Source organism: Canis aureus, chromosome 16 (genome assembly GCF_053574225.1).
Source record: "Canis aureus isolate CA01 chromosome 16, VMU_Caureus_v.1.0, whole genome shotgun sequence".
In the NCBI taxonomy this organism is placed as follows: Eukaryota; Metazoa; Chordata; class Mammalia; order Carnivora; family Canidae; genus Canis; species Canis aureus.
Window position 1 is genome coordinate 44922670 of NC_135626.1, and position 26686 is coordinate 44949355.

General features: G+C 37.3%; 1 protein-coding gene and 1 pseudogene across 2 annotated transcripts in view; one reads left to right on the plus strand and one right to left on the minus strand.

Moving 5' to 3' along the window:
- The window catches only part of ABCA9 (ATP binding cassette subfamily A member 9), a 59644-nt gene that overhangs the window by 21360 nt on the left and 11598 nt on the right, over nt 1-26686 (plus strand). Inside the window, exons 17-31 of one of the 2 annotated variants that reach the window (XM_077853664.1) lie at nt 123-209; nt 2325-2464; nt 6223-6342; nt 7499-7697; nt 9502-9668; nt 10302-10435; nt 12593-12730; nt 15565-15672; nt 17792-17965; nt 18153-18266; nt 20775-20894; nt 23349-23417; nt 23998-24089; nt 25290-25410; nt 25983-26100. In XM_077853664.1, the coding sequence (XP_077709790.1) occupies nt 123-209; nt 2325-2464; nt 6223-6342; nt 7499-7697; nt 9502-9668; nt 10302-10435; nt 12593-12730; nt 15565-15672; nt 17792-17965; nt 18153-18266; nt 20775-20894; nt 23349-23417; nt 23998-24089; nt 25290-25410; nt 25983-26100 (1901 nt within the window). Of the gene's footprint in view, nt 1-118; nt 210-2324; nt 2465-6222; nt 6343-7498; nt 7698-9501; nt 9669-10301; nt 10436-12592; nt 12731-15564; nt 15673-17791; nt 17966-18152; nt 18267-20774; nt 20895-23348; nt 23418-23997; nt 24090-25289; nt 25411-25982; nt 26101-26686 lie in introns of both variants that reach the window. The other variant, XM_077853665.1, reaches the window with a different exon arrangement.
- On the minus strand, nt 3923-6139 carry LOC144285371 (uncharacterized protein C3orf26 homolog pseudogene; annotated as a pseudogene).

Sequence of the window (26686 nt, forward strand, 5' to 3'; positions counted from 1 at the left end):
TGCAAATATTTTAGTGAGTCATCTCCTAAAACACGTTATTTATTAATGGAGATATTCTTTTATAAACAGTGAAAGAATAACCCCTTAATACAATGTGTTGTTTTCCTTTTCTGCTTAGATAGGAAGGTGTTTATATCCAATGGGAGGCTGAAGTGTGCAGGCTCTTCTCTATTCCTGAAGAAGAAATGGGGCATTGGCTATCATTTAAGGTACCACGTGTATTGTTGGAGACTTGTTGGAACATGTTGTGGACAGAAAATTTCAGTAGTAGTATGTTAAAGTAGGCTACAAAATTATTAAGATCATTTCAAGAATGCTGTGTTAGAATGACACCACAAGCTCTCTTTCTTAAACTAGAACAAAGGGCAGGTGGGATTGTAGACTTGGAGAATACAAGGATGATTAAGCTGAGTTTAAACAAAATTTTTGGAAAATATTTTCACAACACATTGTTGCAAAGAGAAATTTAGTGACATTCCAACCCTCTCTCATCATTTTTCCAATACTTCTTTTCGTTCATTGGGACAATTTCAATAGCCTCCTGTCCATTCTCCATGACTTCATCTTCTCTCTCATTCTTTTCTATCTCCTTCTCTTTCTGATAATAATTAACATCATTATTAATCATTATTATGTTACTAAGTAATTTCTATTACTTATTCCATGTTGGCTATGCTCTAAGTTCTTGCTAAGAGATTTACATATGGAAGACTCATGTAATTATAGTTAATCTTTCAGATAACTGTAAGAAGATGGTATTATTACCCTCTGGCATGTCAGGGAGTTTTAATAATATGCCCAATCTCACATCATTTAAAGTGGTAGATCTTTAGGCCAAGCTTACAGGTGTGATATGAATCTTTCCCTATACTTCCTGCTAAAATATTATTATTTCTTAAAAAAGAATTTAAGTCACTTTATCCTCAGAGGTTAAATGTATTCCCTTCATTATTTACTGAGGGTTTAATCTGATCAAATCTACCATTCCATCATAATTGCTTGGTACAATCCAATTGAATCAATACTTTCCAACTAAAATAAACCACTCATTGTTTTCTAAGTATGTTCTGTGATTTAGCTGTCTTCTTTTTGCTCAGGGTAGGACATCTGTTTGACATTGCTCCTCCATCCCATTTTAACCAAGTTCAAATCTTATCTATCCTTGAAAGTCTTTTCTGAACATTTTCTCCTTAATAAGCATCCTCTTTTCTGGAATCTGAAAAGCACTATTTTGAATTGTTACCTTAGGTAACTCAATTAAGTCTCTGGTCCTCAGTAATTTCATGTATGTAACAGCAGTAATAATACCTACACTGCAGTCAAGGCTAAAAATATTGAATGAATGAATATTTGACAAGGTACTAAGTGCTTAACTGTCTTAACTTCCTTCTCCCCCACTTCTTTTATATATGCAGCTTTATATGACTGCTATGTTCCAAGCTCCTGTAGGGAAGGTTCTATATTCTTTCTCTTTGGGATCCTGGATAGTGTATTGCATAGGGCCTTGTAAACACAGAATAGTTTTTATCTAAATTGATTTTTTAGGTTCGTGTCATCAAAGTGATGTCCTCATCATTTTATTGCATCAGTAAATTTCAATGGATGTGACTAAAATGGTGCTTCTAAAAATCTAACGATTTCATGAAGAACTTTATATGTTCTTACCAAGACAGATCAGCTTTGATTTGAATAAATTTTGGACAAAAAAGTGATAAAATTAGCTAACACATACTGAAGGTTTACTTGGTGTAAGGCTCAGTGTGATCACAAACATATTTTATTTTATTCTTTCAAAATTCTTTGAGAGATGAGTATTGGGACATTGATTGGAACTTTGTTGGAAAATTGATGCTGGAAGAGGTTAAACCCAAGTTCTGGAATGTGGATCAGTAGGACATTAGGACCATGTTCTTAATGACTGTATCAAGCTAACGTCTATGTCTGTTTTCACTGTGTTCAAATCTTAGTTTTTGCAAAATCCATACTTTACTACAAAGGGAAAATTCAAAGCTGAGCTTTTGGATAGATGGAGACAAAATTAGGCGTTTCCTTCACCTCACTCTGGCCACCATCTCGCTGAATATCTTTCCTCCAAATAATAATCCTTGAGTTATTATCCCTTACACTAGAGCCTCCAGATTATACAGTTTGGACTGTATTAATTTGGACTATATTTGGACTATTTATTTTTAAGTCTTGTTTCTTCCATTTTATGTATGTATATGTGTGTGTGTGTGTGTGTGTGTGTGTGTATATATATATATATAATGTATAGAGATGATGTTGGGTAAAAATGGCTTTAACACGTTCTTTTTAAATGTCAGTTTGCATCTGAATGAAATGTGCGATCCAGACAGTATAACATCACTTGTAAAACAACACATCCCTGATGCCAAATTAACAGCACAAAGTGAAGAAAAACTTGTATATATTTTGCCTTTGGAAAGGACAAACAAATTTCCAGGTAAGAGAACATGGAGACCACAGAATGGTTTATAACGATGTTACTAACTGTAACAGTAGCCTTAAGAATGATGGCTGACACCTTTATACTTGCTAAGTGCATGGCACTTTGCATTAATTCTCCAATATTCCCCAGGGTTACTGCTAATATTAGCTCCTGATATTACCCCCAGATCATTTATGAATAAACTGGGGCAAAAGATGCTAAATATGCTTCATGTGGTGACATATGCAATTAAGAGGTTCAGGACCACATCAGGCTAAAATTAGAAATATTTGGGACATTTGTTTCAGGAATGAATCAGGGAGAGTGGTCCAGGCAAGGAGAGGTCTGTGAAAACAGCATAGAGTGTTAAATGGGAGCTAAGGGAATGGTACGACTCCACAGTACATGGTTTTGTTAAAACACCGTGACATAATGTTATAACCTAAGTAATATGATCAACCTATATGTTTCCAAACATTCTAAATCCACAACCTTGCCACAAATACAGAAGCCTGGAGGCTCATTGCCATTCCCACTTTTCTATGTGGTCTCCCAACATGCTTTCATTTGCCAAGAGTTTTGAGGTAGGTTGCATTCAAGGGGAAAAAAAAAAAAGTGTAACCATAAAATGTGTTTACTTTGAGTTAAAGAAATTTGACAGCTTTTAATGGAAAATAATGGCTTCCGTAGCTGCCTACATGAATCAATAAACCTGCCATGATCATGGTTCATAAGAAACATAGCACCAGACGATAGGGTGTGGTGGTCAAAACCTGGGATACTGGAGCCAGACTGGGTGGGTTCAGATCCCAGCAAGGCTGTTAATAGCTCTGTTATCCTGGACAGGTTGTATTACTTTTCTGTACCTCAGTTTCCCTGTTTGTAACAAGGGGATAATGACAGTACTAACTATATAGAATTTTCATGAGGATTAAATGATTTAATTTATTTAAATATATTATTAAAATATTAAAAATAGGGGCCCCTGGGTGGCTCAATGGTTGAGCATCTGCCTTTGGCTTGGGTCATGATTCTGGGGTCCTGGAATCGAGTCCCACATCGGGCTCCCCACTGGGAGCCTGCTTCTCCCTCTGCCTATGTCTCCCTCTCCCTCTGTGTCTCTCATGAATAAATAAATAAATATTTTTAAAATTAAAAATAATAAAATATTAAAAATAAATACAGCACCTGGAATCAGACCTGACCTAGAAGCTATGGTATTTCTCCAAGTCTAAAATAGCCTCAGCTATATAGGATGTGCTACCAAGAAAAAAGAAAGAAACAATGCCACCATTTAAAATGACATACCAGCATTTGTGATACATGCACATTTCAGATATGGTAAAAGATGATGAAATGTATTTATCTTAGAATCAGTGAGATAACTGCAGTCTTAGATGCATACACCATGTCTTTGACATACATATTCGTGTGGAAACAGAATTTTTTTTTTCATACACAGGCTGGTGATACTTTATTATACAGAGAAGTTGGCAAAGGACAGCTTTATTTTTGTCAAAGAATCTCCACCAAAAATTTCTAGTGATTCATCTGGTGGTGCAGTTAACATAATAAAACAATAGCTGATATTTACTGAGTCCTTGCAATATTCCAGAGCTATTAAATGGGATGAAAATCCCAGCATAAAACTGAAATTTTCATTAGAACCCAGACTTAGAAAAGGCCCAGCTTCAAAGATTCTGATTTGCACAGACTTGAGGACTCCCATTTCCAGAAGTTCAAAAACCTCCTTTCTAATCTCAGGAATGTCCATCATCCTCCTCAACTTCTGATCTCTCCAGTTCCGGTCAAAAACCAGGAACTTTAAGGGGTTCAAATTAAGGCCACCTTGTTTAATGAGTTCTTTAATCCTCCCTGGTGTTCCTACACCCAGGTGTACAACACACTTCCCCAGCAGCTTTACCTGCTCCTGGACCTTTATGTGTTTTGCAAATAATTTCATAACTTTGCTGTCTCCTCTGAATGCTGTCATCGACCTAATGAGCTCCAAGGCCCGGACAGCAGAGCTGCAGATGATCAGCATCAGAACCGATTTCTTCTCATTATGGTTTTTCCGAAGTTTTACCCACTTAGGGCAGATTTCTCTTAGGTATGATGAAAGACTATGAGTCAAATCATTGGCCTTGAGGAAACAGGAGTCTGGTAGGTTTAGTTCTTCTAATTCAATCACTGAGCGGCTGCTGCTGAAATAGTCCTTCATCAAGTTCTGCAGGTCTTCAGGGGTCCCCGGTTTTGGCTCTGATTTTGCAAGAACATCAGTAATTTTCTTCTTTCTTCTCCTCCTTGTCTTGGTGACATCTTCTTTTGTGGAAACAGAAATCTTGATGAGGCCACAAAGCAAACTGTTACCTGATTATTTGTTAAATGCATTTCAAAGGAGAATGCACAATTTAAAGAAAGACTGAAAAAGAACCAACACTTAGAACTCATTAAAAATCATGACTACATCTGTATTTTTATTTACCTAACACACTGGTAAGATAGAGACTTTTAATTTCTACCAATATTTGAATTGGTTTATCCTTTATTCTACTTCCAATTTTCCTGAAATGCCCCCAAATTATTGCCAGTATCTTTAAAATCAACAATAACAACCTTCAAAATGGCCTACTCATTCCTATAAAGACCAACCTTTTGAAAAAAATTTTTAATTTATTTATTCATGAGAGACACAGAGAGGCAGAGATATAGGCAGAGGGAGAAGCAGGCTCCCTGCTTGGAGCCTGATGCAGGACTTGATTCAGGACCCAGGAATTATGACCTGAGCCAAAGGCAGATGCTCAACCACTAAGCCACCCAGGGGCCCTAAGACCTACCTTCTTTGAAGGCTTTTGTGTAATCTTCATACCATGGTCAGAAGCGGGAGAAGAGAGTAAATACAAAATTGCATACATACTTTGTCCTTTCCTTTAATTTATATACTTCTCTAAACTAGGGAAGCCTGTACAGCACCAAATTACTTCTATAAATATTTGTGCTTTTGCTTTTGTTACTCTGCTGCCTACTAGTTATTCTTGAGAGTCTTCTTCTCTCAGTTTTTGGAATAATATTTCTGAATTAATGAGGCTTTAGAATTTAACATTTCCTATCTTAGTCAGTTGGGGCTACTAACACCTACTATAGACTGGGTGGGTTTACAAACAGCAGACATTTATTTTTGATGGTCCTGTAGGCTGGGAAGTCCAAGATCTGGGCTCCAGCACAGTTAGGTTCTAGTGAGATACCTCTTTGGGGTTGCAGAGTGCAGACTTCTTGTTTCCCATATGGCAGGGAGAGGAAGCCAGCTTTGTTGTGACTCTTTCAAAGGCGTTAATCCCATTTATGAAAGTTCCAGGCTCAGGACATCATCTAATCCTAACCACCTCCCACAGCCCCCCTTTCTAATACCATCACACTGTAGGGTAGGGTTTCAACATATGGATTTGTGGGAGGCCACAAGTATTCAGTTCATTTATCACTCTCCCCATAATCAAATGCAATTAGTTTTTAAAAAACAGAATAAATAAAACATCATATGTCTCAAAGAACCCTGCATAATCATTCTAAGAACCAAATGTAGATGATTACAATTTTATACTCAAGACATGGAAACACACCGTATAGGTTATTTTAGAAATGAGGGAATGTCTTTATCATACCTTTGTCTCTTATGAATGGCTCATCACACATGTTCTCTATTGTTCAAAAATACAGTTACTATCAATATCATTACAAATTATATTCTTCTCATGCATTTCTGTGACTACTTTTAGATCTTTACAGGGATCTTGATAGATGTTCTAACCAGGGCATTGAAAATTATGGTGTGTCCATGACAACCTTGAATGAAGTGTTCTTGAAATTAGAAGGAAAATCAGCTATTGATGAATCAGGTAAGAAAAAAAAAAGAAGAAGAAACTTCCATTTTGTCTGTCTGTGGAATAGTCTATCTTGAAAATATATTTTGAATGATGAGGTTCTATGCTTTTGGAGGTGCTCTGATTCAGTCCGGTCTTGGGAAAACTTAGAGCAGAGAAGAGATGTATTTCTGTCTCTTTCTTCCCTTTTTGTACAATGCTGGCACCCTCTCTTAAATTCCTTATTTTCTACTATGCATTTTACTAAGAGTGTGGAATATAGCAGTGTATAAGACTAGGTCCTCATGGAGTAGACAATAAATATGTGATACAAGTGCTACAGAGAGAAGAAAATTAGAGTTGTATGTTGACAGTTAACTCTTGTAACATTTTGAGGATATTGTTCCAATGTCTTCAGGGTTCCATCATTACTGGAAGATTTGTTGTCAGCGCAAGTATCAGTCCTTAGAAAGTCCTCTCTCCTTGATCTAAGTTAATTCCTTGCTTCTGGTTTACTATCATTCTACTTAGTTAACTCTTTACTACACTCTTTTTTCCCCCATTTTCTAATTTTTTTTATTGATTAAGTAGGTTTTTAAAAATACCTTATTTCCCCTTTTTTTCACTTTTGAAGTTTTACACTTGTGGTTATACTTAACTTTTAATATACATATTTTATAGCTTTCTAAAAGTCTAAAGTTGATCAGTTTTTCTAGGATTGTCTTCCAAACAATCTTATTTTTAATCATGGCTACATTAAAAAATATTGCCTCTACCAATTTCACGTCCTTGGAAGGGAATGAGGAGGGTTGTATATGTACCAGCATTTCCACCTTCGTCAGAAATACTGATCATTTATCTTTTGCAATGAATCAGCCAACTATGATTTCCCTAGAATGAGTGAAAGCTAATGTCCTTAAAGCTATAGACACAAAGCTTATTTAAAAGAAAATACAAGATTTCTTTAATTATGTCATTCGTTTTCTTCCTGTATTATACTTTTTTTTAAATTTTTTTTTGCCTTGTTTCCTTTTATTTTGTGGTCACTCTAGTAATGCCACAAATTAGGTTTTTAGGATCTTTGCCCAAGATTCTTGACTCTGACACTATCTGGTGAAAATGTGGTCATAGAAAAATCTAAGTAATATGTGTCTAAAACAACATTATAAAGTATTGATTTTATGTTTTATAGACACTGGAATTTGGGGAGAGTTACAAAATAATAGGACAAAAGACACAGGAAGCCTTGTTGAGCTGGAACAAGTTTTGTCTTCGTTTAAGGAAACAAAGAAATCAATCAGTGGCATGGCTCTCTGGAGGCAGCAACTCTGTGCCATAGCAAAAGTTCGCTTCTTAAAGTTAAAGAATGAAAAAAAAACTCTGTTGACCATGTGAGTATCCGAGTGTTTCAGATACGTTTGGTCAGTGTTCTCAAAATAAATTCAAGGGGAAAGAAACCCCAAAACCTCTTGAGATAAATTCCAGTAATTGCATGTGGTCTTTATTAACATAGAAAACAATTTCCGATTGCTTTGGTGAATATGTAATTACACCCAGTAAAAAAAGTTTGGGCTCTTTCTTTTTATTTCATACCGCATCTGTTCTTATCAAAGGGTTGAGATCATTTCTCTGAAGTATAGAAGTTAGCATTTGGATCCCATCCCCAAAACATCCTATCCTCTTTGTCCAAGTTACTTTGTGCCAGGCTGTGTCTAAGCCAAGGCTTCATGTCACTGCCTGGAACTTGCTTCATGGTTCACGCATTTCCCGCTAGTTTTGGGCTCTTCATTGAGTCACACCTCCTTGCGAAAACCCTGCTCTCCAGCCAGGACTCATTCACTAAAACATATTTGTTAGCACCTCTGCACAGCACTCTATGTTAAATATCTGTAACATGTATCGAAATAAATCAGACATGAGATTTGGCACTTGAGGGTGATTAGAAGTACACTAAAAACCATGGCATAAGATTAGACAATATTGTCGACCAGAACATTCAGTATGAGAAAGATTATGTACCAATATGGGCATCAGAAAAACAATTTTGTATGAGGGAGAAATGGAGTCTGGTATAGAAAAATGTAGCAGGAAAGAAAGGAGGATGGAAATTCAGGCAGAGGGGCAACACTGAGTTTGGAGATATATGAAAAGTCAGAAGAGCTGTTATCCATTTCAGTGAATTATAACAAAGTACATGGAAAAGTAGAAATAATTTTGATAATATATTATGTACAGCTGAAGAGTTTAGGCTTTATGAATAATAAGGAATATGGGATTTTTATTTGAAAAGGTGATCGACATAATTAGAATAGATTGCAAGGGAGACGCCTGGGTAGCTCAGTCAGTTGGGCATCTGACTCTATATTTCAGCTCAGGTCATGATCTCAGGGTCATGAGATCGAGCCCCATGCCAGACCCCATGCTCAGCAGGGAGTCTGCTTGGAGATTTCTCTCTCTCTGCACCTCTCTCCACCTGCAGTCACTCTCACTCTCTCTTTTTCAAATAAAAAAATAAACAGATTGCCAAATTGTACATAATTGGGCAACAGTGCAAAGATGGTTTAGAAGCAGTAGACTCTGGAGATAAGGAAAATGGTCATTGAGGACAATATTGAAAAAGGTCAGGAAAGAGATAATTAAGGTCCTGACTTGAAAAGTAAAAGAGGAAAGGGTTTTAGGCACGTAACAATGATGATATGATAGAAATTTTCAACCATTTGGAAGAGGGACTTAAAACAGCCAGATGAGTGGAAAGTGATTGGCCCTTGGAACTTGAGTGAATGAGAAAATGTGATTTATAGAAATTGGGAACCATAGGGGTAAGAGTTTCAAAGTGTAGTACATCTGAGTGTTGGTGATATGCCAGAAAAAGGAAGACATGTGAGATGGAAACAGAGGAAAGAAGTGGGAATCAGAGAGAGATTGAAGAGTTGTACCCAGCCAACATCATGAGCCTGAGTGACATTTCCAAAATGAGGAAGGGAGGATGGGGGAGAGGCATTTAGAGAGAAGGTCCCAGCATAGAGACATAGGAACTACTTCACATTAGAAGAAATGGGGGAGAAAGCATGATTTCTATATTTGGTTAGTGTGTATGATTTCTTTCTTTTATGATACCCATTATCTACTCCAACTGAAAAATCTACAAAAGTTCCTATAGATGAGTTTCTTTCTTTTACATTTTCCTCCATGTAGATTATTGCTTTTTGGCATTAGCCTCTGCCCTCAGCTTTTGGAACATCTGTTCTATGAGTTATATCAAAAAAGTTATTCTTGGGGACTGACTCCTACTATGTATTTCCTATCGCCGGGACAGCCACCTCAAGCTCCTCTGACCCACTTACTGGTCATCAATAAAACAGGTAAAAGTACAGCTAAAATATAACTTTCCAGTATTGCTCTTATAGAGAGATTTCCAAGACAATGTAAACCATGAGGGGAAAAATAAATCCTGTGTGTTGTAGAAAACACACAGGAGGCCAAGTAGGAAGTTAATTTTAAAATGAAAAGTTCAAGATTGGGAGTTTATTTTAGAAACGCATGTTGCAACCTTACTTAAATCCTGAAGTTTATGGGACCAAGCAACAAAAGGGGATTTAGTAAGACAAATCTATATATCTGAGGTCTTCCCACAATATTTTTAAAGTATTATGCAGTCTTGGGCTCTGGAAAAAAAATCTGGCCCAAATTTCTAAGAAAATAGATGATTACTATCTTTAAGGATTATAATGTTAGTTTTAAGTAGTATTTCTACACTAACAGAAATTATATGTAAGTGGCTAGGCTCTCGGTAAAGTAATCTTGTCCTATCTTTGATATCAGAGTGGATTTTGGTATCATAGTATCAATTCTGCCTTTCTAAAGCAATCCTTAGACAGTTCTTATTGTGATATGCTTTGGGTGACACTATTTTATTTTATTTTAGTTTTTTTAAAAATATATTACTTGACCATTGTTTTACTTTGCTCTACTTTTGATTTTTACCTTCTCTGTAGGGTCAAGCATTGATAACTTTATACATTCACTGAGGCAACAGAACATAGCTTTGGAAGTGGATGCCTTTGGAATTAGAAATGGCCCAAATGAGCCTTCATACAATGGTGCCATCACTGTGTCAGGTGATGACAAGGTATGTTGGGCTCTGATAGTTGCATCTCACCAAAGATGGGTTGTGAACACCATTTGAATAATACCTAATAATTGACATAAAAGGCCAATTTAACACAAACAGATGGGATATCTCTCATTTTTAGAGGAGAAGCTATACTACAATTATTTGCCCACAGTCTCCAATACATTACAAAAACATATAATGAAATGCTGTTGGATTTCATTCCTTATTAAATTGCATGCACTATTATGAATCACTCATTTAAATCTTTTTCTCAATTGGATTTCACTTCAAATTACATTTTGACAAATCCTCTAATAATAAATCTGATAAATACCTACTGGGAACTGTAGTTCCATTACCAAAAAAATTAGTTCTTAATTTTTTTTACAGTGGATTTGCATAAATTTTTTATGAGAGAACAGCTCAAGTCTTTTTTCCTGCTAAACTTTACACAAATGAGTCAAATCTTCAGATAAATCTTTATGCTCCTCTATCTGATATTTAAAACCTTCGTAGTTTCCTACAACTTGTGGTTCATGAATCAACATCAGTGGATCATTGCTAGGAATGAAGACTCTCAGCCCCCACTCCAGTCCTACTGAGTATCTGCACTTAAATAAAATCTGCAGGAGATTAGTATGCTCCCTAAAGTTTGAGAAGGACTGCCTTATTTAGCAATATTTAAGATTGATGTATTTCTTATAAAAAATTTGTAGTTCTGCTTCTGTTGAAAAATCCCTCCATATGCCAATTTTGGGAGTCTGCAGTTGGAATTGAGAAACAGTTGCCCAGTTTAGACTTGGACTTTACTTGCCAGGTTGCTCTATCTCCACACTGCTTCACCCATGTATATTACCTGCCTACACTGTGAGGGAGTTTGGGGAGAGATCCCCGGGGTAGAAAAATGAAAAAAGATGACAAGACAGCATTCTATGTATAAATCAGAGCAGGTAAGTGTTACAAACCTTGACCATTTGCAACTTGTCAGAGTTAATTTTCAGAAATAATTTCTGTGTCAATCATAAAATCAGAAATTACTTTTGATCAAACTAATTCTTGGTATGTCTCTATCAGGTTAGTTTCCAGTATGCTTAGAAAAATAGGTTTTTTTATTTTTTATTTTTTTAGATATTTTTATTCATGAGAGATACACAGTGAGACAGAGAAATAAGCAGAGGGAGAAGCAGGCTCCCTGCAGGGAGCCTGATGCAGAACTTGATCCCAGGACCCCGGAATCACGACTTGAGCTAAAGGCAGATGCTCAACCACTGAGCCACCCAGGTGCTACCAGAAAAATAGTTTTAAAAAATGGCACTCTTAATATCAATAAATATTGCCTTACATAGTTAGATACAACTCAGGTGATTTATTTTGGATTGTAAAAATGCATGCCCAAATAATAACTCACTTATATTCTCTTTATTTGGGCAAAAAGTAATCATGTTACATATGTGTATATGCATGTCATATGTTTTATATATATAAATATATTATATATTTTTTATATATGTTGATATATATAAAGAGATGTTGTTTTATATATATATATATAGAGAGAGAGAGAGAGAGATGTATGTAACATTTTTTTACCATATGTTTTCCCCCAGTTTTGTTAAGATATGATTAATAGACAGCACTGTATAAGTTTAAAGTGTGCAGCATAATGACTTGACTTACATATACTATGAAATGATTTTTAAATGCCATTTTCAGGAGATTTTACACACAACACTTCTACTACAAGCTCAGTATTTGTGAAAACCTATGCTTTCATTACAATGCTGCCTGCCTTCTGGTTCCAAGTATCCACACATTCTTAATGTGTAAAATGCATATATCACGTTTTGAAAGAAAGCCTACTGCCATGTTAAAGAGACGTTGCTTTGTGTTTTATGGCCTTGCTGCTAAAAATCATCTGAGGCATTTTGTTTTGTGAGTGTTTAGGCATAAATAGCCACATGGCTGATGTATGGTCAGTAAAGACCAAAATACTGGATTCCTTGTGATATAGCGGGAATTAATCAAATAATATGAGTGACAGTGATGTTACTGACATCCAGTGCTTTAGCCTTCCTGTATTGTCAACAATTTGAATGATTTTCTACTGTATTCTTTCATTAAATTTTGTATTTGCTTTCTGAGGACTTAAAATGCCTATTTGTTGTATTTTAGGATCACAGATTCTCGATAGCCTGTAATACCAAAAGGCTAAATTGCTTTCCTGTCCTCATGGATATCATCAGCAATGGGCTACTTGGAATTTTTAATTCTTCAGAACATATTCAGACTGACAGAAGCACATATTTTGAAGTAAGTATAATTTTTTTAGAGTGGGTGAAGGGCCACGGGAGTGGGAAAGAGAGAATCCGTGCCCAGCACAGAGCCCAACACAGGGCTTGAAATGGGGCTTGACCCCACAACCCTGAGATCATGACCTGAGCTGAAATCCAGAGTCAGATGCTTAACCCACTGAGCCAACCAGATGCCCCTGAAGTAAGTATAATATTATTTCACTTATCCTGAGCCCTAACGAGTTTTCACGAAGACACTTGAAATGCTGAAATAACATCGTGTTATTTTTGTGAACTCGTCCTTGAATAAATGTATGTTTTACATACATATAGTGTATATTTATGGGTAGATACATACACACACTATCTAGCAATGATGATGAAACATTATAACCTGAATTGGATGACTTGGGGTCAGTGAAACAGCAGAAAATGCAATTAGTTGGGAAAAAGAACTGACAGCTTTTCATCTCAAATCTGTCACCATCTGTGGCAGTAAGTAATGGGACCTCCTTGAAACAGCCAGAGGCTTAAAGGCCAGACAGTGTGGTCTTCTTAACTACTGGACCTTTTGTAGACCTTGGTTCGGCAATCCACAGGAAAAAGAAAAGTACAGATAAAAACTTCATCACAAAGTTTTCTTTTTTTTTAAGATTTTATTTATTTATTCATGAGAGACACACACAGAGAGAGGCAGAGACACAGGCAAAGGGAGAAGCAGGCTCCCTGTGGGAAGCCTGATGGACTTGATCCTGGGACCCCTGGATCACGCCCTGAGCCAAAGGCAGACACTCAACCACTGAGCCACCTAGGGGCCCACAAAGTTTTCTTAAGAAGTAAATAAGACCTCCTATCTCTGGGAAACGAACTAGGGGTGGTGGAAGGGGAGATGGGTGGGGGGTGGGGGTGACTGGGTGGCACTGAGGTGGGCACTTGAAGGGATGAGCACTGGGTGTTATTCTATATGTTGGCAAATTGAACACCAATAAAAAATAAATTAATATAAAAAAAGAAGTAAATAAGACCATGTGAGCACCAGGTTCAGTTGACTGAGTTACTGTAAAGACGAGCAATAAGGCACATTAACATAGAAAATCACAGGCCCTCAATAAGTTGCACTCATTATCACTATTGCTATTCGTATTATTTTTCTTGGGAGTGCATCGAGTTTCTATTAAAGAATGTTTAGCTTTGACTAGATGAGAGGATAGGCTGAATTAGAACTAGAAGCAGTTCTTATTTAAAATACAGTTGGCCAGGCCTGCTCAGATCCTGAGAATCTCCACAGTGGGGGGAGGGTGTGCAACTCTATCATCTACCATCTTGAATCTCCCTCCACCTTCTTGAAATGACAATGTAGGCGTTCCCTTCAGCTCCCTGGTCACTCTTTGTTACTAAGAATTATTCCAGGGATGTCCAAAACTTCAATTTCCCATCCACTTCAAACTCCTATAGGGCTGACTTGTGCCCTAACAGAGGTGGAGATGGGTGAGTGGGCAGTAGAGGGCTTTGCCCTCTCTTCCCCCTTTTCTAGTCTAACATCTTGGAGTAGAAAGGAGAGAGTGACTTTTCTCTGGACTCCCTGCCCTCCTTTTTTCTCCCTTCAGAGTAAAACTCTGCTGGGGCTGGAAGCAGAGAGAAGGTTGGAGAGATTAAGACAGGAAAAAATGGTGCTCTGGAGACACTTGCATTCTCTAGTTGTATCTGCCTCCCATAGCTTCTGTGTATGTGGTGGCCACAGCCTAGGTGACCTGCGTGATTATCTTGGGGGAAGTTTAGCTTTGACCCCAGGGCCTCGTGTAGTTGAAGATGCACTCAATGGTGCAGAGCAGAATTTCCCTTCACCTGCTACAGAGATGCCCTCACTGTCAAGCTCTCTCCACTCCCCTTTGTTCGTTGTTTGATGTGGCCATGGTGCAGGTCATTTAACAATTTCTGCCCCTGTGTTAACCTCTTCGCCTCTTCAGAAAGAGCTGTAAGAACTGTTGAGTGAGTGCTTCTCACATGCTGTTGGAAAGCTATAGAGATTTGGGGCGCAGCAGGGGCTGCCCCACAGTCTCCATAGTGCCTCACGGCACTGTCCTCTCAAACCACATCAGAGTAATCCTTCCTCTGGAAATCTCTTGAGCAGAAACAACTGCATCCCTGTTCACATGAGGTCCCAAGTTAAATTTAGGTCCTCAGAACACTGACCACATGATTTACATTTATTATTATGTTTAAATGTCCTAATAAGACTTTAAGATAGGCGGTATGATTATTATTATACATCTAAGAAAACTGCAGCAGGTAGAGGTGCTGCTATGTTTCCCTAGCTATTGTATTTGAAGAGGCTAGTGAATGATCTTGGATAGCCAAGAACAGTGCTCCCAGCCAGGTGCCTGCAGGCATTTGAACTTGCTCCTTATGCATCTCATTGAGCCAGAGGAATGATTCTTTGTAAATGTTGAACTGAACTGATATGGCACCAATTTCTAAGAGTAGCAAAATAGCTCTTCCATTGACAGTCCACCAACTCCATTGTCTATTCAAACATCAGCTAAATGTGACCATCATAAAGTCAGAGAGCAGAGGTGCCATGCTTGTCACATGAGTTATCAACTGTGGGACCATAGCCAATGCATGCAACTCAGCGGAGTTTCTCATTCATTGTGAATCTGGATACATGTTCAAAATGCTCAGGTGGCTGCAACACACGATTGAAAGAATGTGGGTAAGAAGTTGCAGATGGGACTTTGGGAAGTGTTCTGGGTGTTTAGACCAATTCGAGAATTTGAATGATTTAGTTAAGATTAAGCACAAATGAACCATTCGTCCAACTGCCAACAGCTCATGTATTCTGCATGATTTCAGGAGCACATGTTTTATGAGCATGGGTACCTGAGTAACGCCTTCTTCTGGATACCTGTGGCAGCCTGTTTTACTCCTTACATTGCGATGAGCAGCATCGGTGACTATAAAGTAAGAAGAGTTAACCAAGTCCTCACATGTTCTTATTATTCAGAGACCCCTTCTCCGTGTTATGACCATATATTTATATGGAGGTGATACACCTAATTTACATGCTTGGAACAATGCATCGTCAAGCATTTTAATTAAAGGTTGGCAAATATGAAGAACACACTATTTTTCTTAAACTAATGTGAGACCTCAAGAAAGACAGCCTAGGAGGTATATCATCAGTTAACAGGGGATGGCAGCTGTCATCTAGTTGATCACTGACTTTTAGTGATAGCCATGACCCTCTGACATCACCACAACACCTCTCTCAGTGACAGTTTTCGATTTAAGATGGTGGTGAAGTTGCTCAGTTAAATGATCCAAACCTACTCACCACAGCACTTTGGCTTATTGTTGAAAAACATGGCCCCTCTCAAGGTTCATTTTAGCTTCATTCAATTGGAACATACTTGTACTAAAAAATTTTTTAAAGATATTTATCTAAAATTCAAATTTAACTGGCAGCTCCATATCGATACCTCTTTCTCCTTAAACTCTGTAGCCAGCTAATAGTGAAGTCATGGAATCTGCTTCTGAAATATGTCTAGAATCTTTGCACATTCTTCCATCTTTCCTACGACACCCTAGTCAGAGCCACTGTCATCTCTCTTCTGGACAAGCACATCAACCTCCCTAATTGCTCACTATGGATCCTTATTAGTCATCTCCTTATCTATTCTCCACACAGTGGGACAGCGCAATTACTTAAAAACACTCATCTGACCATGCAGATTACCTGCCTAAGTCCCTAAGTGGTTTCTTGATAAACCAAAAAGTGAGAATGAAATCCTTGCTGTACCTTAGAAAGACCTGGCTGTCTCCTCACTTTGCTATGACACCACTATCCCCTCTGAAACTGTGTCCAGCTGTGCTGGCTTCTTTCCAGTTTCCCAAGAGCATCAACTCCACCCACTAAAGGTCTTCTCTTCTGTGCTCTCTGCCTGCAGAGCTCCCTACCTGTCACCTGTGTGACTTCTACTCACCACTTAGACCTAACTCAGGCCCTTGAAAAGGGAACCTTCCTTTATGGATCCCCTAATTACAGTTCATCTCTCATAGGACCTTTATCTTAATTGTACTTCATAATTTTAATTTTAACGATTTTAATTATGTAGCTACTACTGTAGTTATTCACATACTGCCTTTACCACTGTTGTTCCCTGCACTTAAACTCCACAAGAGCCCCATGACCAACACAAAGCACATGGTATGCTCAGTAAACATATTGAACACATTAGTGAACAGAAAATATCCAGTTCTCTAGCACACCCTCACCATCATTCTCTTTCCTGCTTTTTTTCCAGGTACTCCCCATCCTAACTTTTTTCCTGGATGTCTTTATAATAGACTCAACTTTAGATTTAAAATTTTCATCACGTTTGCATGTCTGTTAGGAAACGTCAACTGTTAGGAAAGTTGAAGTAATATTAAAACCCTGTGTTAAGACAGTCATCGCAACCATATAGCATAGAGTGGGTCACGATATCAAAATCTACTTACTAGTTTTCATACATAATAATGAAAAATGTGGTTTACTTCAAGACAATAAGTGTCTTATTTTTATCTCATAACAGACATCTTCTTATGCCAACCTAAAGAGTTGGTCATGAAATTGACTTATCAGAAGATCATTTCTTAGACCTAAAATAAAATGCCAATTATAAATGGGCTGTTTACATCCAACATAAATTTGAAGAATCTTACAGGAAATTTGTAGACCTACATCTTTTGAATCTTTGTACAATTTGCAAGTCTCCATTAGTGCCAAAAGGAAGAGTAACTTTACAAAGAAAAGAGCAGGAATCTTATTGAAGCAACATCCAGTCATTCTGTGATAGAATATGAACTTGTTCTATTAGCGCATTTTTCCTTTGGAAAATGAAATCGCCATGTAGTTTGGAGCACCATCAATCCCCCTGGAGTGAGGCCAGTGACGGTGTCATTTACTAAATCAGCACAATATGTGAAAGGGACACACACACACACACAAAAAAAATGAATGATTTTGTGATCACATATTTGCAACTTCTCAAGTCTTAACTCTTCAGCACTTTTGATGATTCTTCCTTTTCTTTTCCAGAAAAAAGCTCACTCACAGCTACGGATTTCAGGCCTCTACCCTTCTGCTTATTGGTTTGGCCAGGCACTGGTGGATATTCCACTCTACTTCTTGATCCTCCTTCTAATGCAAATAATGGATTATGTTTTTAGCCCAGATGAGATTATATTTATAATTCAAAACCTGTTAGTTCAGGTAAGTGGCAAAAATTACGAGATAGTTTTATTAGGCTATATTTCATGAATGCAGAGACATTATTAACCTTAAACTAAAGAACTCCAAATTACCTTCATTATAGCATAGTTTGGAAAGCTAAGGTTTAAGCATTAATGCTTTCCTAGACAGTATTTACCTTATCCAACCTTAATATTTCTATTTTCAGATCTTGTGTAGTATTGGATACGTCTCATCTCTGATTTTCTTGACATATGTGATTTCATTCATTTTTCGCAATGGGAGGAAAAATAGTGGCATTTGGTCATTTTTCTTCTTAATTGTAAGTATGCAGACAGTAAATATTGTTTGATTTTTAAATAATTTTTAAATAAGTTTAAGAATATGTATTTTAAAGGCACAATCAACAAGAAGGACAATATCAAACTAAAAAGCTTCCGCATAGCAAACAAAACAATCAACAAAATGACAGGGCCACCTATGAAATGGGGAAAATACTTATAAACCATATATCTGGTAAGGGCTTAATATTCAAGATATGTAAGGAACTCATATAACTCAATAGCAAAATCATCATCATCATCATCATCATCTTCATCATCATCATCGTCATCTGATTTTGAAATGAATAAAGGATCTAGATAGACATGTTTCCAAAGAATACATCCAAATGGCCAACAGGTATGTGAAGACAAGCTCAATATGACCATCATCAGGGAAATGCAGATCAAAAGCACAATGAGATATCACCTCATGCCTGTTAGAAAGACTATCATCAAAAAAGACGAGAGATAAGAAATGCTGGCAAGGGTGTGGAGAAAAGGGAATCCTTTACACCACTAGGGGAATGTACATTGGTATAGCCACTATGGAAAACAGTATGGTGGGTCCTCAAAAACTAAAGAAAAAAATAGAATAACTATATGATCCAGCAATTCTGCTTCTGGGTATTTATCTGAAGGAAATGAAATCACTATCTCATAAAGATACATGCACCCCATATTTATTGCAGCATTATTCATTGCAGTCAAGACATGGAAACAACCTAAGTGTTCACTGACAGATGAATAGATAAAGAAAATGTAGTATATACATACAAAGGAACATTATTCAGCCATAAAAAGAAAGAAATCCTGCCCCTTGTAGGATTAACTTTGAGGAGATTAGGCTAAGTGAAATAAGTCAGATAGAAAAAGACAGATACTGTATGATTTCATATATATATGGAATCTAAAACAGCTACCCCATAGAAACAGAAAAGAATGCTGTTTACCAGGGGCTGTGGGTGAGGGAAATAGAGAGATATTGACTAAAGGGTATAAACTTCCAGTTATTAGATAAGTTATTGGGATATAATGTACAGCACCAGGATTATAGTTAACAATATTGTATTATACACTTGCAAGTTGTTAAGAGTGTAAATCTTAAATGCTTTCACTGAAACAACAAAAAAAGGTAATTGTGTAAGATTAAGGGTGTGTTAACTAACCTTATTTTGGTAATCATTTCACAATATATATGTGTATCAGATCATCATATTGTACATCTTAAGCTTACACTATGTTGTATATTAATTATATCTCAATAAAGCTGGGGGTGGAAAGGAGAACAATTTAAGGATGAAATTAATCTGACCAAGAAATAAATTAAAGAATTTAAGAAAAAAATTTAAATGCTATAAAAGCACTAGTATGGACCACTGAATTCTGTTAAACATGGATGAAGATTGCATAACTTTGGGAATCATGGTTATAATATATTTATATTTAAAAATCCACAAAGCATAATAGTTCCTTTTATAAAGTAAGCATAACTTTACTAACAAAAGCTAAGAAAGATACAGCAAAAAAGAAAAAAATTGATAATCTGGAAAATCAAAGTTCTCTAAATAAAAAGATAACAAAATAAACCCAAAATAAATTTTATAAAGAAGATAGTTCAGTATGATTTATTTCAGATTGCAGTGATGGTTCACTATTAGCAGCTGTCAAACAGAGGAAAAATTGCATGAATTAAGGAAACACCATGCCATTCTTTTAAAAATGCCCAGTAAAAAATATAAGCACAGGAAGGACAAATTACTAAAAACCAATGGCCAATATTATAGTACACAGTAAATTTATACAGCTAGTCACCTAATATCAGCAATAAAACAAGGATACCTACAATGATTAATTATAGCACCCAGTGTCAGTGAGGTGGCGTAACATGCTCACCCATTCATGGTTCATCAGAACATAGACTGTCACCATCTTTTTGAAAAATAATCTGTTATTAACCATTAAAATTTTGAATTCACATAATTTTAAACCACATTTATACTTTTCAGAATCTTTCCTTAAAGACTAAGAGTGTCAATAGGTAAGGATTTATGTAGACCATCATTTATAGGTGCAGAGAAATGGAAACAACACATTTTCTGAAGGCAGAATTATTTAATTCTTTCACATCTGGTCAAAGAAAAACTATACAGCTACGAGAATGAGTAGCTGGCATGTCTAACAGCCAAACAGGTGCCAATGACCTACTGTGAAATGCAGAGCAATGTGCAATAAATAGCCCTTTTGTCAGAATCTGAGTTTCAGCAAGAATCCAAATGATTTGCATGCATGTTGAATTTGTGTCCTAAAAATGTCATAGTCAATCCAATACTGAATTTTGACACAATCTTATGTTGCAAAGAAAAAATAACCATGGTGGTAGTACTGCCTTATGAGGCGAACGCTGAAAATAAGAACATTTACAAGATGAATTCCCACCCTCTTGGAAAACATCCTAAAATTCAGATTTGTTACACTTGAGTGAAATTAGACCTCTATTTTTTTTTTAGATCACTATCTTCTCAATAGTTGCTACGGATCTAAATGAATATGGATTTCTAGGATTATTTCTCTGCACCATATTAATACCACCTTTTACACTGATTGGCTCACTGTTAATTTTCTCTGAGGTAAGTAATTTCACTCCTGTCCTCAGGTCATGAAATATGTGGCCATTGAAAATAGCCTAGTATATTCTAAAAATGTAGATGGAGTCCTTATCTGTACAGAATTTGAAGACTCTGTCTTTGGAGAGATCATTCTCTTACCACAGTCAAGAGTCATGTTATTCAATAAGGAGCTCTGTCTTGGTTCATGAAGGTCAAGGATATTTCTACAGTAGTAGAATTTTATAGTTCTTGTGATAACATTCTCTCCTTGGAACAAATGACCCTACTGGGAAGCTAAGAGATGCACTTTTTCTGTTAATTTTGGACATACTGAATTTAAGTTTCCTAATAGGCATGCAATGGGAAATGCCATGTAGCCAGTAGATATTTGCATCTAAAATCCAGCAGGTGATTACTTGAGATTCATCAGCATATAAATGATATCTAAAGCCATGGCACTAGACAATATAATCTACAGGGTAAGTATAATTAGAATAAAAAGTGAGCCCAGGATTTGACCTGGACACCAAAATTTAAAAATCGAGAAGAGGAAGAGTCTTCTCCTCTTGAGAAAGAACTCGTGAGGTAGGAAAAAAAGTGGAGGACTCTTGTGTGCCAGAATCTATTTGCAGGAACTTTCCTTAAACACTTAAAGTATCCGTACAGAAGGATATATGCCAGATGGCACTAAAGAATATTTCAGGAAGGAGGGAGTGATTTAACTATCAAACAAGAGGTCTAGAAAGTTGATAACTGAGATCACTGGACTGACTACATGGAAGTCATTGGTGATATTAAGCAGATAGAATTCAAGGAAAGGGTGAAGGCCAAACCAAACAAGAATGAGCTTAGGAGATACTGTGAGATGAGGAAGGTGTGCAGGGTGCAGAGATACCTACTTCCAGCTTTGCTAAAAAGAGTATCAGAGATGGAATGAGGAGAATACATTTTGGTCTAGGAAGGTATGAGCAAAATTTCTGATGAAAAGAGGGACATGAACTATCTAAAAAGCCAAGTCTTTGAACAGCTGAGAAATGAATGTCATAGAGCACCCAAGCAAAGAGGTTGCTTTTTATCAAAGCAGGAACATTCCATCCATTTACCAAGATCATAGCGTGAGGCAGATAGATCAGTGGCTTTGATGGTAGGAAGAGGCATGATTCTTTTCTGTGCGATCCTTTCTTAGGGAAAGAGATGAACTTATCAATATAGAGTGAGATGAACAGAGGTGTTGAAAGTTTGAGGATAGAGGAAATGATGTGAACAGTGATTTCAGAAAGTAAGTCAGTAGAACAGGCAGGCAGTGCTCAAAGACCCCTTGCCCTACTTTCCAAGTGAAGTCAGCAAAGTTGATAGTTTTTCTTATCATAATCTCCTTCTCATATGCGATTCAGGGCAGGTGGAGTTAGGTTCAACCAGGCTTAGTGTTTTTGCCAGGGGAGTCATGGAGCGGTGGTTCTGTATAAGGAGAAATTATAGCAACGGACCATGGATTCTAAGCTAGGGAGTATGAAGTTAAGGAAATGAGGGCATTTATGGACAGTGAGACAGTGGTGAGGTTGGTGGGTTGGAAGGTCACCAACTCCAGATTACAGAGTAAGGATGGTAGAGCAAAAAGCTGAAAAAATTAGACACGGTAGACAGGGCAAAGAGGAAGGGGACTAACATAGATTTTGGATGTGGTACTGTATTTGAAGTGGGTGACTGAGGCACATAGGAGAACAAGATCATTTAAAATAAGGTCCGGGTCCCGGCAAACCATTCAATGCAAAAACATAATCATCTTTTCTAGATGGTGGACAAATGTGATAGAGTTTACCATATCAGCCTAAGATTGCTCAGAAGAAAGTCCTGGGAAATATAGCTCAGGAAATAAAATTGGCTCTTTACTCTTTATTTACTAAAGAGTTGAGAGATGCTTTAAGATGTTTTGTGTATCTAACGAAAATCATGCATTTATGCATTATGGATGGATATTATGGATATTATGCATCTATTGTAAATCTAATGAAAACTGCAAAACTCCAGGTGAAGATCTTTGTCTTTGTCATGATTATTCTTAAGAGTGGGCGGAGCAGGGGACAGAGCAATGTAATGGTTCCAGGGCTCTTGAGGAAGGAGCACAGATGTAGAGAGAAAGACAGGTAAAAGTTAAGGGTGAAGGTTTGTCTTAAGACAGATCTTGCCCATGGCTTTGATGGGTCCTTCCAGCACCACCCGGGATTCTCCTAGCAGGGTGAATCTGCTGACTCACAGTGTTAAGTATAAAAGCATCTGAGCCTCTAGTCAAGCATAGTCACTAGGTGACTTTGAAAGCGCGGAAGACCCACAGGGCAGTCAGAAATTGACTTTTACCTGATGCACACAAGAGAGAACGCTGGCAAGGTCATTTAATGGACATTAATTTATCTTACATGAGGTGAGATTTACAAACAGAAAAAGGTTCATCTAAATATACTTTTCCTCATTTTATAGATTTCTCCTGACTCCATGGATTATTTAGGAGCTTCAGAACAGCAAATTGTGTTTCTGGCACTGCTAATAGTAAGAATACATTTCCATTTAAATGTTCTTGCATGAGGGGGACACATTTGTATGCTTAACATTAAGTTAAAAAGTTTAATTTGGGCACTTAAAAATCCAACTTTTTTTAAAAGATTATTTATTTACTTATTTATTTACTCATGAGAAACACAGAGAGAGAAAGGCAGAGACACAGGCAGAGAGAGAAGCAGGCTCCATGCCCAATGTGGGACTTGATCCTGAGACTCCAGGGCCCTGGGCCGAAGGGAGACTCTCAACCACTGAGCCACCCGGGTATCATAAAATCCAGCTTTTAAAGCATATCTGAAGCAACACACACACACTGAGTGTGGACCCAAACTCCCAATGGCATGAACAGTCCTGGTACCAACTTACCACAGTCTTGTCTGTTATGGCTTTTCTGAAGAGCAGTGAAGCTAGTGCTGAGAGTTTCATTGAATATTAAATTGTCTTTCAAAATGGTGAAAATGTTATCAGATCTATTTTTGTACATAAGATCAATCTCCTTAAATAAATTCCAATATTAAAGTTGTTGTTTTTATGGTGATTTCTAATATTGATTGTCTTTTTCTCCCCTTAGCCTTACCTTCATTTTTTCATTTTCGTTTTTGTTCTCCGGTGTCTGGAAGTGAACTTTAGGAAGAAATCAATGAGAAAAGATCCTGTGTTCAGGTTGAGAAAATTCCAATAAAATTTCATGTGCTATTTTAATATTCATTGTTTAAAAACATTGTTATATTCTTAAGTTAATTAAGTAAAAATTACTGCACAGGGTTTTTTTTTTTTTAAAGGAATTGTGTAGTATACGAAATTACTAAAATTCATGATACTTTTATGAGCTCACAATCTAGAATGGGAAGCCACATTAGCACATGTGAGACACTGAAAAATTAAGGAATACTATAATTCCACTGACATACTAAAAGAAAGTTATATAGGAAAGGTAAAAGCTTTAAAATAATGGGTAAGTAAAGATAAACAATTGGTAAGTGTAGCCTGTCCAGGAAGGTAGTTTGAGCAAAAGAACAAAAGGTAGTATAAATGCCACCTTCCTGTAGATTTGAGAAGTAGCTAAAAAGAACTTGAAGGTTTGTATTGCAAGGTAATGGATATTTAAATTAAAGCTAAATTTTGGAGGATTTTGGAATAAAGAAGCATAGGGAACATTTTGCAAATTACCTAATGGGAAACAAAGACAGGAATGTTTTAGAAACCTCACCTAACTGACAAGATATGAATCAAGTTCAAGCGTGAAGTAGGTGGTAGAGCAGGAGCGTGACAAGAAGACAGCCATGTTTTAGGAAATCAGCAGACAGCAGTAATTTGGGATGGCATGAAAGAGGGAGATGAAAATCCAGGATGATGAAGGAAAAATTGGATGGGTAGCAGTCGGGAAGGAGTGATTCTGACCCAAATTCCTAAGAAAGGGCGATGCTCACTCACTGGTGATTATGTGTCCTGGATTATCTGGGATGCATCTCTAATTCCAAATGTTTCCATCCATGGTTCTTGCAAAGTCTTTAGAATTCCAAAATGTCTGCCAAAATTCCAGTTCCTAGATGCCTTTCTCATGCAACTGTGCTTCGGAATCTGTGTCCTGTTTTATTTATTCATTTTTTTTAAAAGTCACAATCAACAAGGAAAAGTAAACCCAGGCAAAGAGTGAGGATGATGTAAGAGTAACATCATTTGACTCATCAGTGGAAACCAGGCTGTTTACAAAGCAGATGGCGTAGAGTGGAAAAATGGGGATTATGTTGTACTCACGGTTAATCTGTCCACATCACTGAGAGCAGTCTACAGAAAGCTCATTATTTTGGCTACAAGTTTTTCAACTGGAAATCTGTTATTATTACACCGTTTTGATTTTAGAATTTCTCCAAGAAGCAGCAGTATTTTTCCAAACCCAGAAGAACCTGCAGGAGAGGGTGAAGATGTTGAGGGGGAAAGAAGGAGAACCACAAATGCTGAGACTCTTGCAGATTTTGATGAGGTACAACTACTAAAAACGTTCATCCAAGAAAGGGGGGATACATCCTCATATGAATATTTTGAAAAACACTTTGTGTTTCTTTCATCCTCCCACACATAGCTCATTACTTGATTTCAGTGAATATGCAATGTCTACAAGGATAGGAGAACAAGGCAAATACACACATTGCATGGACACAGGCTTGTTATTTTTTAGGGTTGTTTATCCAAAATCTTTAGCATGGCCAAAAAGGTTACTGCAAGAGGAAAGAGTCCCTCTGAGGGGTGTGTGTGTGTGTGTGTGTGTGCGAGTGCATGTGTGAGTCTGTGCCTTAACAGTCTTTTTGGTTTGGTGGATGTCTCTATTCCTATCTTCTGAGGAAGGACAAACACCAATCATGCGATATGGTGCAAATGTTATTTCCCTGCATAAATATAGATTGGGAGAGGTCACTTGAAAATGGCAGTTTCTGGGGGAAGGACTTGTCTGAGGCATGATTCTGTACAGGGAAAAATGTAGTTGGAGGCGGTATGGAGCGCTCACTCATTTCCAGGTAAAAATAAAGCCCCCTTGTTATTTACTTGTCTCTACAGAAACCTGTCATCATTGCTAGCTGTCTACGGAAGGAATATGCAGGCAAAAAGAGAAACTGCTTTGCTAAGAGGAAGAAAAAAGTGGCCATAAGAAATGTCTCTTTCTGTGTTAAAAAAGGTTGGAGACAGTTGTTTTATTTTTTTTTTAATTTTTATTTATTTATGATAGTCACACACAGAGAGAGAGAAAGAGAGGCAGAGACACAGGCAGAGGGAGAAGCAGGCTCCATGCACCGGGAGCCCGACGTGGGATTCGATCCCGGGTCTCCAGGATTGCGCCCTGGGCCAAAGGCAGGCGCCAATCCGCCGCACCACCCAGGGATCCCCAAGGCAGTAGTTTTAACTGTTAGCAGAGTGATCTTGACCTCCCGAGATGAGGTCTTTGGGAGGCAGGACTAGTACCTGAATCTGGGGCCCTCTGCTGAAATCATGAGAGGTAGCCAGCTCATCAGCAGGCACGTGATTAAAAGCCTCAGTTACGAAAACAGTGGTGTTTTTCTTTTCTTTGCCTAAAAAGACAGTTATGTCCGTTCTGTTAAAACAGGCAAACAAACAAAAAAAGAACAACAGCAAAAAATAAAATAAATAAATTTTTTTTAAAAAGAAGAAAGAACGAAAAGAAAAGGAGCCAGTCCTTCTGTTAAGAAGGATGATGTAGCTTTTGAAGTAAGATGATTGATTTCCCAACAGGGAACGTACACAGA